Source organism: Sorex fumeus, unplaced genomic scaffold (assembly GCF_029834395.1).
Source record: "Sorex fumeus unplaced genomic scaffold, SorFum_2.1 ptg000001l, whole genome shotgun sequence".
In the NCBI taxonomy this organism is placed as follows: Eukaryota; Metazoa; Chordata; class Mammalia; order Eulipotyphla; family Soricidae; genus Sorex; species Sorex fumeus.
This window is the reverse complement of record NW_026606058.1, coordinates 4,382,155-4,396,839: the sequence shown is the minus strand read 5'-3', so window position 1 is coordinate 4,396,839 and position 14,685 is coordinate 4,382,155. Positions and strand designations below refer to the sequence as shown.

At 44.4% G+C, this 14,685-nt stretch overlaps 1 protein-coding gene across 1 annotated transcript in view; it reads left to right on the top strand.

The window, feature by feature from the left end:
- The window catches only part of LOC130023926 (leucine-rich repeat-containing protein 37A3-like), a 72,299-nt gene that overhangs the window by 17,715 nt on the left and 39,899 nt on the right, over nucleotides 1-14,685 (top strand). The window contains exons 9-12 of the mRNA XM_056114540.1: nucleotides 403-500; nucleotides 3,180-3,262; nucleotides 10,744-10,815; nucleotides 12,553-12,643. Coding sequence (XP_055970515.1) covers nucleotides 10,776-10,815; nucleotides 12,553-12,643 — 131 coding nt within the window. The 5' untranslated portion in view covers nucleotides 403-500; nucleotides 3,180-3,262; nucleotides 10,744-10,775. The remainder of the gene's footprint in view (nucleotides 1-402; nucleotides 501-3,179; nucleotides 3,263-10,743; nucleotides 10,816-12,552; nucleotides 12,644-14,685) is intronic.

The window sequence follows — 14,685 nt, the reverse complement described above, 5'->3', positions numbered from 1 at the left end:
AATTGATCAGATAGCTAAAATGTATGGTAATAGCCCTGACAGAATATACTTAGCACAGAGCCTTCAAGACATAGCCTTGTGTGGTGCCTTCCCTTACTCATTAAGATCGTGATGTAGTGCTCTTTTTGTTTTTTTTTTATTTTTATTTTTTTTAACTTTTTTATTTTTGGGGTTATACCCAGCGATGCTCAGGGGTTATTCCTGGTTCTGCATTCAGAAATTACTTCTGGCAGTGCTGGGAGGACCATATGAGGTGTGGGGGCTCGAACTCGGGTCAGCCGCATATAAGGCAAACGCCCTAGCCTCTGTACTAGAGCTCCAGGCCCAGTTCTGTTTTTAGACTTCATAAAAATCAATTAGAAAGATTGGCGTAGTAAATCTATTTGTTTTGTTTGGATGTAGGACCATTATCTTTCCTTATGAAAAGGAAGACGACTCAGAAGTTTGCTATTCAAAAGACCGTGTCAGATGCATTTCAGAAACTGCTCATTGTGGTTTAGGTAAGACTTTGTTGGTTATCTTTGAAGTACTGCAGCTTTCTTACTTGACGAGCAAGTAAATTGATTTTGAGAAGTCAATTATATTGAAAATAATGGAAATATAAGTACTTCCTATTCCTTTGTTTTTTAGATGCTTTACAGAGTAGTCTCAAATTTGTCCTTTGTGGAATCTGTGAAAAATAATTACAGCAAATATTACTCCCAATGTATAAACGTAGAATAGTTTAGACTGTGGAGAGAGTATTTGATCCAATTCCTCTTTCTCAATTGTTTGTCAGTAAAGCAGAAGAGTATAGTGGCTGTAAACTCCAGACTCCTCTGTTTAAGTACTAGCTCTGTCCTCCATTTTTTTTCTTTTTTCTTTTCTTGGTTTTTGGGCCGCACCTGCTGATGCTTAGGGCTTCCTCCTGGCGATGTGCTCAGGAACCACTTCTAGTAGGACTCGGGGAACCACATGGGGTGCCAGGGACTGAACCTGTGTTGTCTGCATGCAGAGCAAATGTTCGACCCATTGTAATAGTACTCTGGCCCTCTGCCTCTTTAGAAAATGCAACAGTGGGTCTCTAGACAGATATGTGAAGGTATTTCTAAGCCGCAATTGTCTTTTCTTTCATTTGCGTTTTGGGTCACACCCAGGGATGCTGAGGGGTTACTCCTGCCTCTGCACTCAGAAATTATCCTTGTCGGAGCTCGGGGTCCACATGGGATGCTGGCAATCGAACCCAGGTCAGCCGTGTGCAAGGCAAACACCCTCCCTGCTGTGCTATTGCTCCAGTCCCTTTTTTAATTTAGCTTACCTTATATTGTAAAAGTAAATACTTAACACTTACCTAGAACTGCACTCATTTGCGGAATATAAAGTAACAGAATGGGATGACTAACACCCAAGGATAGTAGAGATAGGGACCAGGAGGATTGCTCCACGACTTGGAAGCCAGCCTCACATGCTGGGGGAAAAGGCAGCTCAGATAGAGAAGGGACCACCAAGTAAGGGATGCTTGGAGGGCCCATTCGGAATAAGAGATGTGTGCTGCAGGTAGACTACAGGCGGAACATGATGGCCACTTAATGCCTATATTGCAAACCACAACCCCCAAAGGAAGAGAGAGGTTGAAAGGGAATAGGCCTGCCATGGGGGGTGGGGGGTGGGGGGTGGGTGGAATGAGGGAGTCGTGGGAGGGATACTGGGAACACTGGTGGTGGAGAATGGGCACTGGTGGAGGGATGGGTACTCAATCATTGTATGACCGAAACATAAGCACGAACGTTTGTAAGTCTGTAACTCTATCTCACAGTCATTCATTAAAAAGAGAAAGAAAGAAAGGGGCTGGAGCAATAGCACCTTGGGTGGGGTGTTTGCCTTGCATGCAGCTGACCTGAGTTCGATTCCCAGTATCCCATATGGTCACCTAGCACCGCCAGGAGTGGTTCCTAAGCGCAGAGCCAGGAGAAAATCCTGAGCATTGTTGGGTGTGACCCACAAAAACAAAAAAATAAGAAAAAGAAACATTACATAATAAAAATAAAATAAATAAATGTTTAAAGAGACTTACCTAGAATTTAGTAAAGGACGAAATATTCTAATTATTGCTACTATTTTCCTACTGAAGAGGAAAATTAACTGGAATCAGTTCGTGGTTGGTTTTCAGCACTGACATATTGAGAGTTTGTGATTCGATGTAACAACCAACTATTTGTTGTGAACCTTCACAGTGATTCTGCTGCGGCCAGGAAGATAGCTAAGAGGCCTAGTGCACATGCTATGCATGTGGAAGGCCAGGTTTGGATTCCTGGCACAACATTAGCGTCCAGGAGCAGCCCCCAAGTACTTCGGTCAGGAGAAGACTTAACACTGCTGGGTGTGGCCCCCAACAAAAACAAATAGTGGTCATACTATTTAAGATTTTTAAATGTTCTCCTCTTATGGAATTTTCTAGTGCTATGGATATTTCCGGCTGTGCCCAAAGGAAAGTGAATAATCTGTAGAGAGTCCACAAACAGAATTGCTTTCCTTGCTTTATAGCCCTGCAGTCTTAGAGAAAGGAATTTTCAGTTGTCAGAGACCTTATTTATTACACGAGTAGCTCCTGGGTTGACTTCAGCCTTGCAGTCTGGGCAATTTTCTAGCAAAAGAGACTTCTGTGGTCATCTGGTAAAATTTCTATCAACTATAATAACTTTTAAGAACCAATGGGGGGTTAGGAAGATGGTACCAGAGCCTTGCATATCCCTGGCACGGCATATGGTCCCCTCTAGTACCATCAGGGAGCACAGAGCCAGGAACAGTCGCTGAGTACCAGAGGGTAGGATCTGCAAACCCCAGATAAAAAGAAATGAAAGAAGGAGTGGGTTGGAGAGATAGCTCAACAGGCTGAGCACATTCTTGGCATGCAGGAAGCAGGTTTCAGTTCCAGCTCAGCACTGCATTGCCAGGAATGACTCCAAGTACTAAGTGGGTATAATCCCTAAGCACCTTTGAGAATGGCCTCAGAACAGAGAAGCAAAAGGAACCAAACTTAATGTCTGCATTGACAAGGAAAATGCTCTTATTTTATGCTTTAGAAATAAAATTATTGGACGTATAAAGGAAGTACACACCCACTATCACTGTGCACTACCTTTAGAGAAAGAACATTTTAGCCAATAAGTTTGAATTGATCCTTGTTAACTTTATTTCAGAAAGTGGTAAAGTAGCTGTGGAATATCGGCCTTTTGAGGAGCTCACTGATGCCAGAACCGAAGGACTACATGATTTAATTCAAGTATGTGAAGAGAAAAACTCAAGGATGACATATACAGGATGTCTGTAATTCAAAATAATGAGCAGATTTTAGAAATTTTGAGCATGTGTAGGCAATTCTAGCACCCCCAGAAAAATATGAAACTCTCAAACTTTATTTGAGGGAATTTCTGAATTTTCCCTGAAGTCCTAGCCATTGGTTCTAAAGCCTTCTTTGAAATGTGGAGAGTTCTGAGTGCCCTCTGAGTTCTGTCAGAGAAATACCTTTTTGAACTCCTCTTAAACAGGATCTAGGGATTTGGGGCCTTAAGTACAATTATGTTACAGCATTCGAAAAGTTATCATTTTTTTCAAGTATGATTTCATACCTAGAGCTTAGCATCTCATATATATCTTGTATGAAATATTTTATGAAAGAACCTTTCTGTTCAACAGTTGCACAGTATTCCACATTAGGAATTAACTTGTTAATTTCCAGGAGAACATATGAATACACTATGTGTGTATTCGGGGGATGGTGGGGGGCGGCAAAATGTGTTTAATATCATTGGGAATAAATTTGGAGTTGGATATATGTAATTAACATGGCTCAAAGTCAGAAAATTTGTTTCCAAAGTTAGGGAGTTAGGGGAAGATAAAGAGAGAAAAGGTGATTCTGTTCCTCTTGTTGAAAATCTGTTTTTTTCCTTTGTAAAATAAATTTTATTTGTGGGTAAGGTAGCGGGATTCACACTTGGTAGCGCTCAGGAATTACCCAGCCTGGCTCTTTGTTATAATCACTTGTCGAAGTGCTCGAGGGACCAGGTGATGGTAGGGATCAAATTCAAATCTTTCTTGTGCAAAGCATGTGCTCAATCTTTTGAACTATTGATCTAGTCCTGCAAAGAACTTTTTTAAATAGTTTAAATCAAACCCACCAAGAAAACTTCCAACACCTACAATTGGGTCTTAAAAGACTTAGCTTAGGAGCCTGAGACATAGTTCATCAGGCTGGAGCATGGACTGTGATGAGGGAGACCTGGGTTTGATACCTGCCACTGCATGGCCTCCTGAGCACTGTCAGGTACAGCGTCAAACACCTCCAGGTGTGGCCCCCAAAGAGACAACAATGTCCACCTTACTAAGAAAGGTGAGAAGACATTTCGTACTAATGCCAAAGAATTCAGAAAACGAACATCCATCCCTAAATGAGGCTACTCTTGGAACCAACTCCATTCGGGGCTCTCTACTCAACTAGAGAGCGGGAAGAAGCCCCTTCTCATGGAATTTATATTCTGGAAGTGTGAGATAATAAAAACTGATATGGATGAGAAGAAGGACTGTGAAGCAAGTAAAATGGGTGCTAGTTACAGTATTGCAAGAAAGCCTTTTCACTTTCTGACGTGAACATCCTAAGTGTTCCCTCCGAGTGCTAGAAGGGCAGCCCTCTAGAAAGGAGCTTGCTCCTTTTTCTCCATGAATTTATGTTGAGTTCCATGCAAGAAAGGGGGATTTCCCCCCAGGCTGGTGTAAAGGAGTGCATATGGCTGTTCATTCCGTTCAAGAATGGTCTCCCAGAATCAACTGTTTCTGGCCCCAGAGCCCTGCTTCAGAAAATTTTGGGTCCCTGATTCCATGCTATCCCCTGTCTAGGAGAGTGATAAATAATCAGAGAGACTAAGAGCTTAAAGGAAATGACAACATTTGTGAACCCCCACCCACCCGAAGTAGTGCTCCTCTTGCAGGTCAACTGCCTTTCTTGGAAGCAGGATGGCCAAGGGGAGGACGAATGTCTCTTGGATTTCAGTAGTGAGGAGGAAGCACCAAGACCACCACAGCTGGATTAGTGCTGTTGAATTCACCAGTGTTCCCTGTCTGGGGACAAGCTGCTCCTCCCCCACCCTTGGGGCTCCGCCCAAACGAGTGGGCAGTCCCAGTCCTGTTGGGTGGCAAGAGTGGGAGGGGAGGCAAGGGGGGTGGGGTAGAGGACCTGATTGGATGTGTTTGGTGCCTTGGGGGAAAAAGGAAAGCCTGGGTCCTGCTGGCTTTGAGGAGCCTGCTTTGCCCAGATCCAATAAAGGCGCTTAAAGGCTCATAAAGGTGGTGAGGGGTGGGTTCTGCGGTTGCCAAGGGCCTGTGGTTGCCAAGGGCGTGGTTGATAAGGGCATGCACGGGCAGCGCCCAGCTGCCTTAATCCTCAGGCTCAGGACACTTCCTTAGCGATGGATGTGGCAATAAAAATACTAACAATTCTTTTCTCTACCCATATACAGGGCGCTCCTCTCCGGGGGAGAGTCCTACCCCCAGTCCCCCTGGCCCCCAGCCCCCCAGGCCCCCCCAATCCCTGGCTTTCACCTTCCCCTGATCCTGCCGCTGAATCACCCCCTACCCTTCGGCCCCAGATTTCCAAACTTCTCAAATATATTCTTTCCCCCGAAAACCGGGGGAAGGATCCAGTTCACCGTGGCCATCCTGCTGAAGGTATTGTAACTCCCAGGAAATCTATGAGACCTCGTCGTCTACCACCACCGACGCAGGAGGATTACTTAGATTCCTCTAGGTCTCACCAGTTTTTTATTCCACACCTTGGTTTCACTGACAAACCGGCAGCACATCGGAGGCTCGCAGGTGGAACTATTTCCGAACTTCTCACTTATCTTCTTTCCCCTGAGAACCGGGGGAAGGATCCAGTTCACCGTGACCATCCTGCTGAAGGTATTGTAACTCCCAGGAAATCTATGAGACCTCGTCGTCTACCACCACCGACGAGTATGGATATGGATATCTTTTATCCTGAGGGGAGTCAACCTTTGGTGGGAGATTCAGAGAAACATCCACAGATCCGTCACAAGGCTGGATCCTTTTCACCCCAGCCTCAGCATCCAGAAACCTTTGAAGAGCTAGAACAGCTTCCCTTTAAGACCCTGGAAGCTGAACTTTCAGCAAGCACACAACAGAGCCCAGCTGCACTTCTAGGATCTCCCGAGGAATCAAAACCTCTGGTAGTTCCAGACTCAGATTTGCTGTCAAGTACCCCTGAAAAGGGTGATACTGCTTCAGTCCTGCCAGAAACCCTAGTTCAGCCTACATTGGCTTCCGAGGAGAGAGGATCTTCAGTGCCTCACGAGGTGGAAGCTCAGCCTTTAGAGTCAGGTCAGAGTTTGAAGAAAGTTGAGCCCATATCATCTTTGGTCCATGAGGTGTCAACGTGGCCTCGAGAGCCATGGCCTCGAGAGCTTGTAGGTAAACCATCAGACCATCCTGAACATGTGTCATCACCAAGTAAGAATGAAGCTCAGCTCTTAAATGTTCCCAGTGTGAGGGGAAAACTTGTGGGTATGACAATTAACATGTTTCCAGAGGTCAGTAATGAGGTTCGACCTGCTCCAGAGCAGCACGAGGTCTCAGCTCAGCCTCCAAGTGAAGTTGACCTTTCAAACTTGCCCCATGTCACTGTAAAACCTGTGATGGTGACAATTTCCATAGCTCCAGAGGTCATTAATGGGGTTCAGTCCTCAGTCCAGAAGGAATCACAGACTCCAGCTTCAGAGCTCTCTTTACCCAAATCTTCTTTAGCCCACCAGCAGGTCCAAGGTGAAGGTCCACAGCTCTCTGAGACGATGGACTCTCCATCAGTCCTGCAGGAGTCCCAGGATAAAATGCTAGGGTCCCCTGAGGTGACTCCATCTTCATCATATGAAACCACTGACCTCACGAAGGTGGGAAAATCGTCCGTCTTCCAGGAGGCACAGACTCAAGGTCCAGAGCACCCTGGGAAAAGCTTTTCTACTAAGGAGCAAGAATCTTCCCAGCTGATAGAGAACCTTCAAGATTGTGTCACTAAAGCTCAAGGGGATCTACTCCACCTTCTCTCGAGAACTGGACACCTGTCCACTCTCAAAATCTCGAAAATATATAGGTTGCTATCTAAGAGTACAAAGAGGTATCATACTCATCATAAGAAACCTAACAGTAACAAGTCTGAAACCACTAAAACTGTTTTATCTTCTGCAACCCAGGAGGACGTCGTCCCTAAGATTCCTGAGCATCTTGAGGTAGTCATTTCTTCAACTCAGCCAGGCACCTCTTCTAAGCGTCCAGACTCTATAGCGTGGAGTTCTGAAGCTTTCCGAATTCAGACTCTGGAGAATCAGAAGGTGACAGTTTCACCAGGTCCCCATCATGTGAACACTCGTTCACTCTCAGCTGACATTTCAGCTCCACCCAGTGTGGGGGTTTTGAAGACAATACCTTCTCCAACCACACAGAAGAACAAGGTTCAACATTTTCATCAGAATCGGCCTTCTACAAATCAATATTTGACTGTAACTCCAGAACACACGGTGAAGACTAAACCCTCGACAACCCTGACAAGTACCAGTGCTACAGAACAGTCAAATATGACACTTATCACACCGTCTCGGAGTCCTTGTTCAAACCTGAGTGGAGTCACATTTCCACCTAAAAACAAGGACGTTACTGTAACTAAAGGCAGTTCAGTTATATCTCCCACCATGCAAGAGACTTCAGCTCAGTCTTCAAAGGCCTCCAAGAAAGCTGAGGTGAGAGTTATAACAAGTACCACTCTGACCACCCCCAGACAGGGAAGGCCTTCAGAACAGCGTCAGCATCAGCAGAGAGATCTTGGTAAATACACATCTGTACCTTTGTGCTTAGCTCCAGAACCAGAAACATCAGGAACAGCTCATTCTTCTCCGACTCAGTCTTCAACTGTGCCTTCTGTACGATGTAGTTCAGAAAAGGCAAATGCTGCTCCGACAACCCCCAGTGAGGAAATGCCTTCAGAACAGCCTCAGCATCAGCAGACAGATCTTGGGGAACTCACATCTCCACCTTTGTACGCTACTCCACAACCAGAAACATTGACGACACGTCATTCTTGTCTGATTCACTCTTCTGCCCAGCCTGCTGTACGACATGCTTCAGAAAAGGCACACGTAGATTTCCCTGAGCAACTGGAACAGAATGTCTCCATGACCTTTAACATATGTGAGCTCTGTACCTGCACAGATAAGACCCTCTCCTGCTCCGGTCTCAGTCCAGAGAAGAGGCTCCATAGAGTGCCTGTGCCAGGGCCCAACACCAACACCTTCACCGTCCTGTAAGAATCCCCTTTCCTCTGTTCTCTGCATTCTGCCTATTGACATAGAGAGCCTTTTCTTCAATGTCTCCCTGTGTCTGCCTCATCCCCCCCCAGCCCACGTTAAATGATTTCCGCTTTTTATCTTTTGTTAGTCAAAAGATATCCTTGTTCTCCTTATCTGTTGCTGCTGCTTTTCTAGTCTTTTGGTTATAATTGTCCGCACCCTCTTTCCTTCTCTGTTTTTATCTCACCATCAACTTATCCTTCATTTAATTCCTTAACCTTTGTTTCCTTTGTGCTACAGCCTTTTTTAAAAAAAAAAAATAGTTTGTCCTCCTTATCTTTTATTGCTGGTGCCACAATCTTGTGCTTATGGACATGAATTCTGGAGCCAGATTGCCCGAGTTTGCATTTGTTAGCTTTGTTACCTTGGACAAGTTATTTAGCTCTGTGACTCAGTTCCCTTTTCTTGAGGTGGGGGTAATGGTAAGTTATCACCTCCTAATATTGTTGTGATACTTGTTGATTTTGATACTTATGAAGTTAGTACCTTGAAACAAGTTTAACATGAATCCCTATAGAGATGAGGCCAAGGTGGTGGAGAAGGGTTGACTGTGAGATCTAACCAGCTCCAATTGCAACAAAAGTAATACTATGAAATCTATGTAAATACTTTGGGCCAGAGTGATAGTACAGTAGGTAGGGCATTTGCCTTGCACGTGTTCCACCTAGTTCTGATCCCCGGCATCCCATATGGTCCCCTGAGCACCACTATCAGTGATTCCTGAGTGCGGAGCCTGGAGTCACACCTAAGTATTGCCGGGTGTGGCCTCCCCGTGAAACTATATACTTATATCGGGCAACTAGCATACACATGAATGCTGTCTGTATTCATTAATCTCTCATTTCAGAATTACAGTTGTTTACATCGACTTTCCATATAAAGCACCTATTTCCCTCAACCTAGCCACAACAATATGTCATCGGCTCTTAAACATGATGGTATTGGGGAGAAAGGGAATACACAAAAAGGAAAGGCAGCGTGTCACCAAGCACCAACAGAGGCACAGAAATGTACAGAATCTTGTCAGTTGTGGAAAGCTGCAGAGAGCTGACACAGAGCAACTTTAGCTGGGAATTAGAGGTTGATTTTTTTGGATCAAAAATTATTTATGTGCTGGGCATATAAAAAGCTGTGCACGTTTGGTATGATTTTTGTGTTTGGAGATATGTAATATGCTTGTAATATGAAACATTTACGAATCTGTGCCTCCTTAAACATATCCCTCAACTTGTGGCTTAGACATCATAAAGCATCCAGAAGTCTTGAGTGGAAATGTTCACTAGGTGGATGGGATAGGTTTCTGTTTCAACATTTTCACCCTGAAAACTGTGTATGTAAACTGATTAGGTTTATATTTGGATTATGTACACATTTGCAGTTTATATACACATGTTGCTGAGGGAAGTTGACAAAACTAGATTCAAAGTGATCCACAGAGTTAGTGTTTAAAACTGAACTCAGGGAGCCAGAGTCCTAGGACAGTGGGTAGGGCTCTTGCCTTGCATGTGGCCAACCCAGGTTCAATCCCGGACACCTCATAGGGTCCCCCTCCATCACTGCCAGCCAGCAGTTCAATGAAAAATTATTGACCCTGAGCGCAGAGCCAGGGGCAAGTCCTGAGCACCATCCCCCCCTCCACTAACTTCATGCGTCTATACATGTGTAAATTCATGAACATATTCTCTTTGTTACAATAGGTCAGTAAAGTAAACAGGATAAGGCGCAAAAATCCCACTTTCCCACTCTACCAGCTATATGACTGCCGCATGGTAACTTCTGTTACCATCTTGGGTTTCCTTCTACTCTCTTTCCTGTGCATTCCTCCCCACCCCCAATGAAGGTAATTCTTTGTGATTTGTTCTTTTCCTGAGGCACGTTGAATATATCTCTCCTCACTAGTCCCCCCTCATTTTCTAATTTCCCTAGTCTCTATCTAGAAATTTCTACTATCTTGAAATTTCAACAGAGAGCATTGACTTAAACCTTTGGTGTTTCCTGGCAATGTTTTAAAATATTTATTTGCTGATAATTTTGTTCATTTTTCTGTATATGATAATTATGAAATTATAATTTTCTCCTTTAATTTGCAGTAGGAGTTATAATAGGTGTGAGTTTGGAAAAATGGCTTACAGGCTAATTAGCTGGCAGTATTTATCTACTCCAGGAATTAGGAAGTTCAGATTGTGAGATATTTCATTGTTTGACCAGTCATCCCACGTCATGTTTTTAGTTGGGCAAAATGGGAAACTCATAGCTATGGAGATGAGCTGGAGTATTCTGTGTTTCTATGATTCTTTTACTTTCCTGTTCATTCTTTTCCTACCTGTTCAAGTCTGTGAACTGTGTTTCTTCACAGAGATTTCCAAGGAAACTCTATTTCTTCCATTGATGGAAATACATGGAAGACATACCCTTGGGTTGAGAAACTGTGAGTATATTCTCTCCAAATATGAATATTAAAAAATAATTGCACCATAAAATCCTCCTTAGTATACAATTTAAAAATCAATACCACATAGAAGGTATTTCACACTCATGTCCCAAAACAACCTCTATTAGTTATAATAGTTTACTTTAAAAAATTTTGGTTTACCAAGCTCTTACGTTAAAAGTCTTTTTGTTTTCCATTCCATAACTGGTAGAGTTAATTGTATATACACACGCACATATACATATAAATATATATTTTGGTGATGTAGATGGTTTTATTGAACTTATTTTAGAAAGATGTGAGAGGAGAAAAAGAGAAGTTCTAGAGAGAGCACACAGAGATGAGCAAACTGGAAATGTGTTCACAGGAGAACATGGGCTTGAGTAGCAAGCCAACATGATTACTTTATTTATTTATTTATTTATTTATTTATTTATGTAGAAGTACTATTTATTTAGCCACTGATTAGCTGATTGAATTGTGCATGAACTCCACCTTACTTTTTTTTTCATTTTTTATAATTTTATTTATTGAATCACCATGAGAGCAGTTACAAAGCTTTGGGGTCTAAGTCTCGGTCATACAATGAAACACCCATATCTTTACCAGTGCCCATTCTCCATCACCAAAAACCCCAGTATACCCCATCCCACACCCTCCCCCTACCTGTGGGGCAGATGATTTCCACATTACTCTCTCTCTACTTTGATCACATTCAATATTTTGACACCAGACCCACCATTATTATTTGAGATTTTACCCCAAGACTCAGATCTGCTGAAAAGGCAACAGTAGACAATTTGTGTTCTATTGCTGGTTATGAATAACATATGATGTTGCGTGGCTGTAGTAGGGTCATGTGATTTTGAAATTCTGAAATTTTAACACTTTTAAATCTGGAGGGATTTCCACCAAAAGCCACCGGATTTCGAGATTTGCTCCTGAGTCTCTGGGATCATGGCCGTTGAGCAGATTGATCAGGAGCCAGAGAGGCTGTTCTTGGGCGATGACTTGGGGTCTCATTGGAACAGGGAGACTAGGACCGGCTCCACCCCCATCCTGTGAGGCCCAACAAGTTTCGTCACTGCGGGCCCAGACCTGACTGTCTAATGGCCTCTGGAGGATGATGGCCTCCAAGCCGCCAAGGGGGAGCAGGCGGAGGGACAACACCCTTTCCCCCCTGGGGTGGCCCGGCGACAGTAACCTACTGCGGAGTCTAGACGCATTTCTGCCAAAAGCCACTGTGTTTCCAGATTTGTTTCTGAGTCTCTGGGATCAAGGCTGTTAAGCAGCTTGATGAGGAGCCAGAGAGGCCGTTCGTGGGCGATGACTTGGGGTCTCGTTGGGGTGGGGAGGACAGGACCGGCTCCACCCCCATCCCGTGAGGCCCTGCGTGTCTCGTCACTGCAGGCCCAAACCTGACTGTCCAGTGGTCTCTGAAGGATGGTGGCCACTGGGCCGCCGGGGGGAACAGGTCAAGGCACGAAACCTATTCCCACCTGGGTTGGCCCAGCACCGGTAACCTACTGCAAGGACCGGACGCATTTCTGCCAAAAGCTGCTGGGTTTCGAGATTTGCTTCTGAGTCTCTGGGATCATGGCCATTAAGCAGTTCTTTCAGGAACCAGAGAGGCCGTGCCTCCAATTATATAGCTGAGCCGGAGGTGGTTTGTGGGGGTGTTTCCCACATACCTAACTTTTGGCCATTTACTTTCTTGGTAAACTTTGCCCCAAGTTTTTGGGGTCTGGCCAAAGGCACAGCAGCAATTTTGGGGTATCTGGAAGTCTGAAGGCGCCATCAGGTTGCTGATGCACTCGACTCACAGGTACATGATTACATTCTTCATTAAAAATTTTTAAATGATCCATAATGCGAAAGTAAATCTTCTGATTTGTTTTTTCTATAAATATAACAGCTACCACTTGATACTTTCACTTCATTTTGCTTTAGACTTCTTTCCTTTATGGTGCATAGAGGTTTACCCCATCTATTTAAAAAAGTGTATTGAAAGATGCTTTGATTTTTTTTTTTTTGGTCACATGTATTACCGCAGCACAGGGCCTTGTGAATATGGGCAGATAGGCCTGTTAAGTAGATATTTAGAGATGGATTTGTTGGGCTGAAGAGTATATAGTTATAAAAATTTAATTGACCTCAAAATCGTTGTGCCAGTTCATGAAAGTATTGTTTCTCCATGCCCATCCACCTCTGGGCATTCTTTATTTGGGGGCTGCCCTGATGAATCAATAAAAGGGATCCCATCCATATTTTAATTTTATGGTTAGTACCCTCCCGTTGATCGTCGATTTGCTCGAGCGGGCCCAGTAACGTCTCCATTGGAGACTTTGTTGTTACTGTGTCTGGCATATCGAATACTCTCGGTAGCTTGCCGGGCTCTCCGAGAGGGGCGGAGGAATCGAACTCGGGTCGGCCATGTTGGCCGCGTGTAAGGCGAACGCCCTACCCGCTGTGCTATCGCTCCAGCCAAGTACAACGGGTAGGGCATTTGCCTTGCATGGGGCCAACCTGGTCAACCCGAGTTTGATTCCTCCGCCCCTCTCGGAGAGCCCGGCAAGCTGCCGAGAGTATCTCGCCTGCCCGGCAGAGCCTGGCAAGCTACCCATGATGTATTCGATATGCCAAACACAGTAACAACAAGTCTCACATGATGGAGACGTTACTGGGCCCGCTCGAGCAAATGGTTAGTACAACAGGTAGGGCCTTTGCCTTGCATGGGGCCAACCTGGTCAACCGAGTTTGATTCCTCCGCCCCTCTCAGAGAGCCTGGCAAGCTACGGTGAGTATCTCGCCCACACGGCAAAACCTTGCAAGCTACCCGTGATGTATTCAGTATGCCAAACACAGTAACAAATTTCACAATGTTACTGGTCCTGCTCGAGCAAATCGATGAACAGTGGGAGGACAGTGACAGTGCTATTAAATAACACATATTGACATACCTAATAGCCACCTGTATGTCTAACAACTAACTTCAAATTTGTGATGAAGAACCAAAAGATTGAGATGTCTCTAACAAATGCGATGTGAAAAATATCTGTGGTTTGTATTAGAGGCCAAATGAACAATTTGCTAATCTGTCATTGTCAGTTGACATTCCTAATATGAGAAATGACCATTTTAGGGCCAGAGCGGTAGTACTGTGGGTAGGGTTTTTGCTTTGCATATGGCCTCCAGGATTCAATTCCCAGCACCCCATAGGGCCCTCCAGCCCTGCCAGGAGTGATCCCTGAGCACAGAGCCAGGAATAAGCCATGAGCACAGCCAGGTATGATCTAAAACCAAAACCAAAGGCTGTTTCAGTGCGTTGGAAATAATTGTATTTTCGTCCAGGCTATGAGCCTCAGACCTAGAGAGAAAGTCTACAAGTGGAAATCGCTTGCATACTTTTCTAAACATTAAAAAAAGTAGAATTTTTTTTAAATAATTTTGCTCTGGTGCCACACAGTGGTGCGCAGGGGTTATCCTTAGTTCTGAAAGGTGAAATTTTTCTAAACAAAAGGGGACATTGGAGCAGGGAATCTAAACCATAATTGGCAGCAATTATCGGTTTCCAACATGGGAGTCCTCAACAGACTATACAAACTTTCCAGTTCTGGGGCCTGGGCTGGGGGCAAACCGTGTGGAGACTCCCTTTTACATTTGATCCTTATAAGGTAAAGGAGGGAAGAGAAGCCGAATTTCAAGTCTTTGTTTGAAAATCTTGGATAGCTTTCCTGCCCTCTGGTCCTGCCTTCCAAGGCAACCCAATTCCATGGACCAGTATCAAATTCTCTGCCTCTGGAAAGGCTTTAAGCTTTGCAGACTGCTGACCTGAGTTTGAGCACCCCATATGGTCCCTTGAGCACC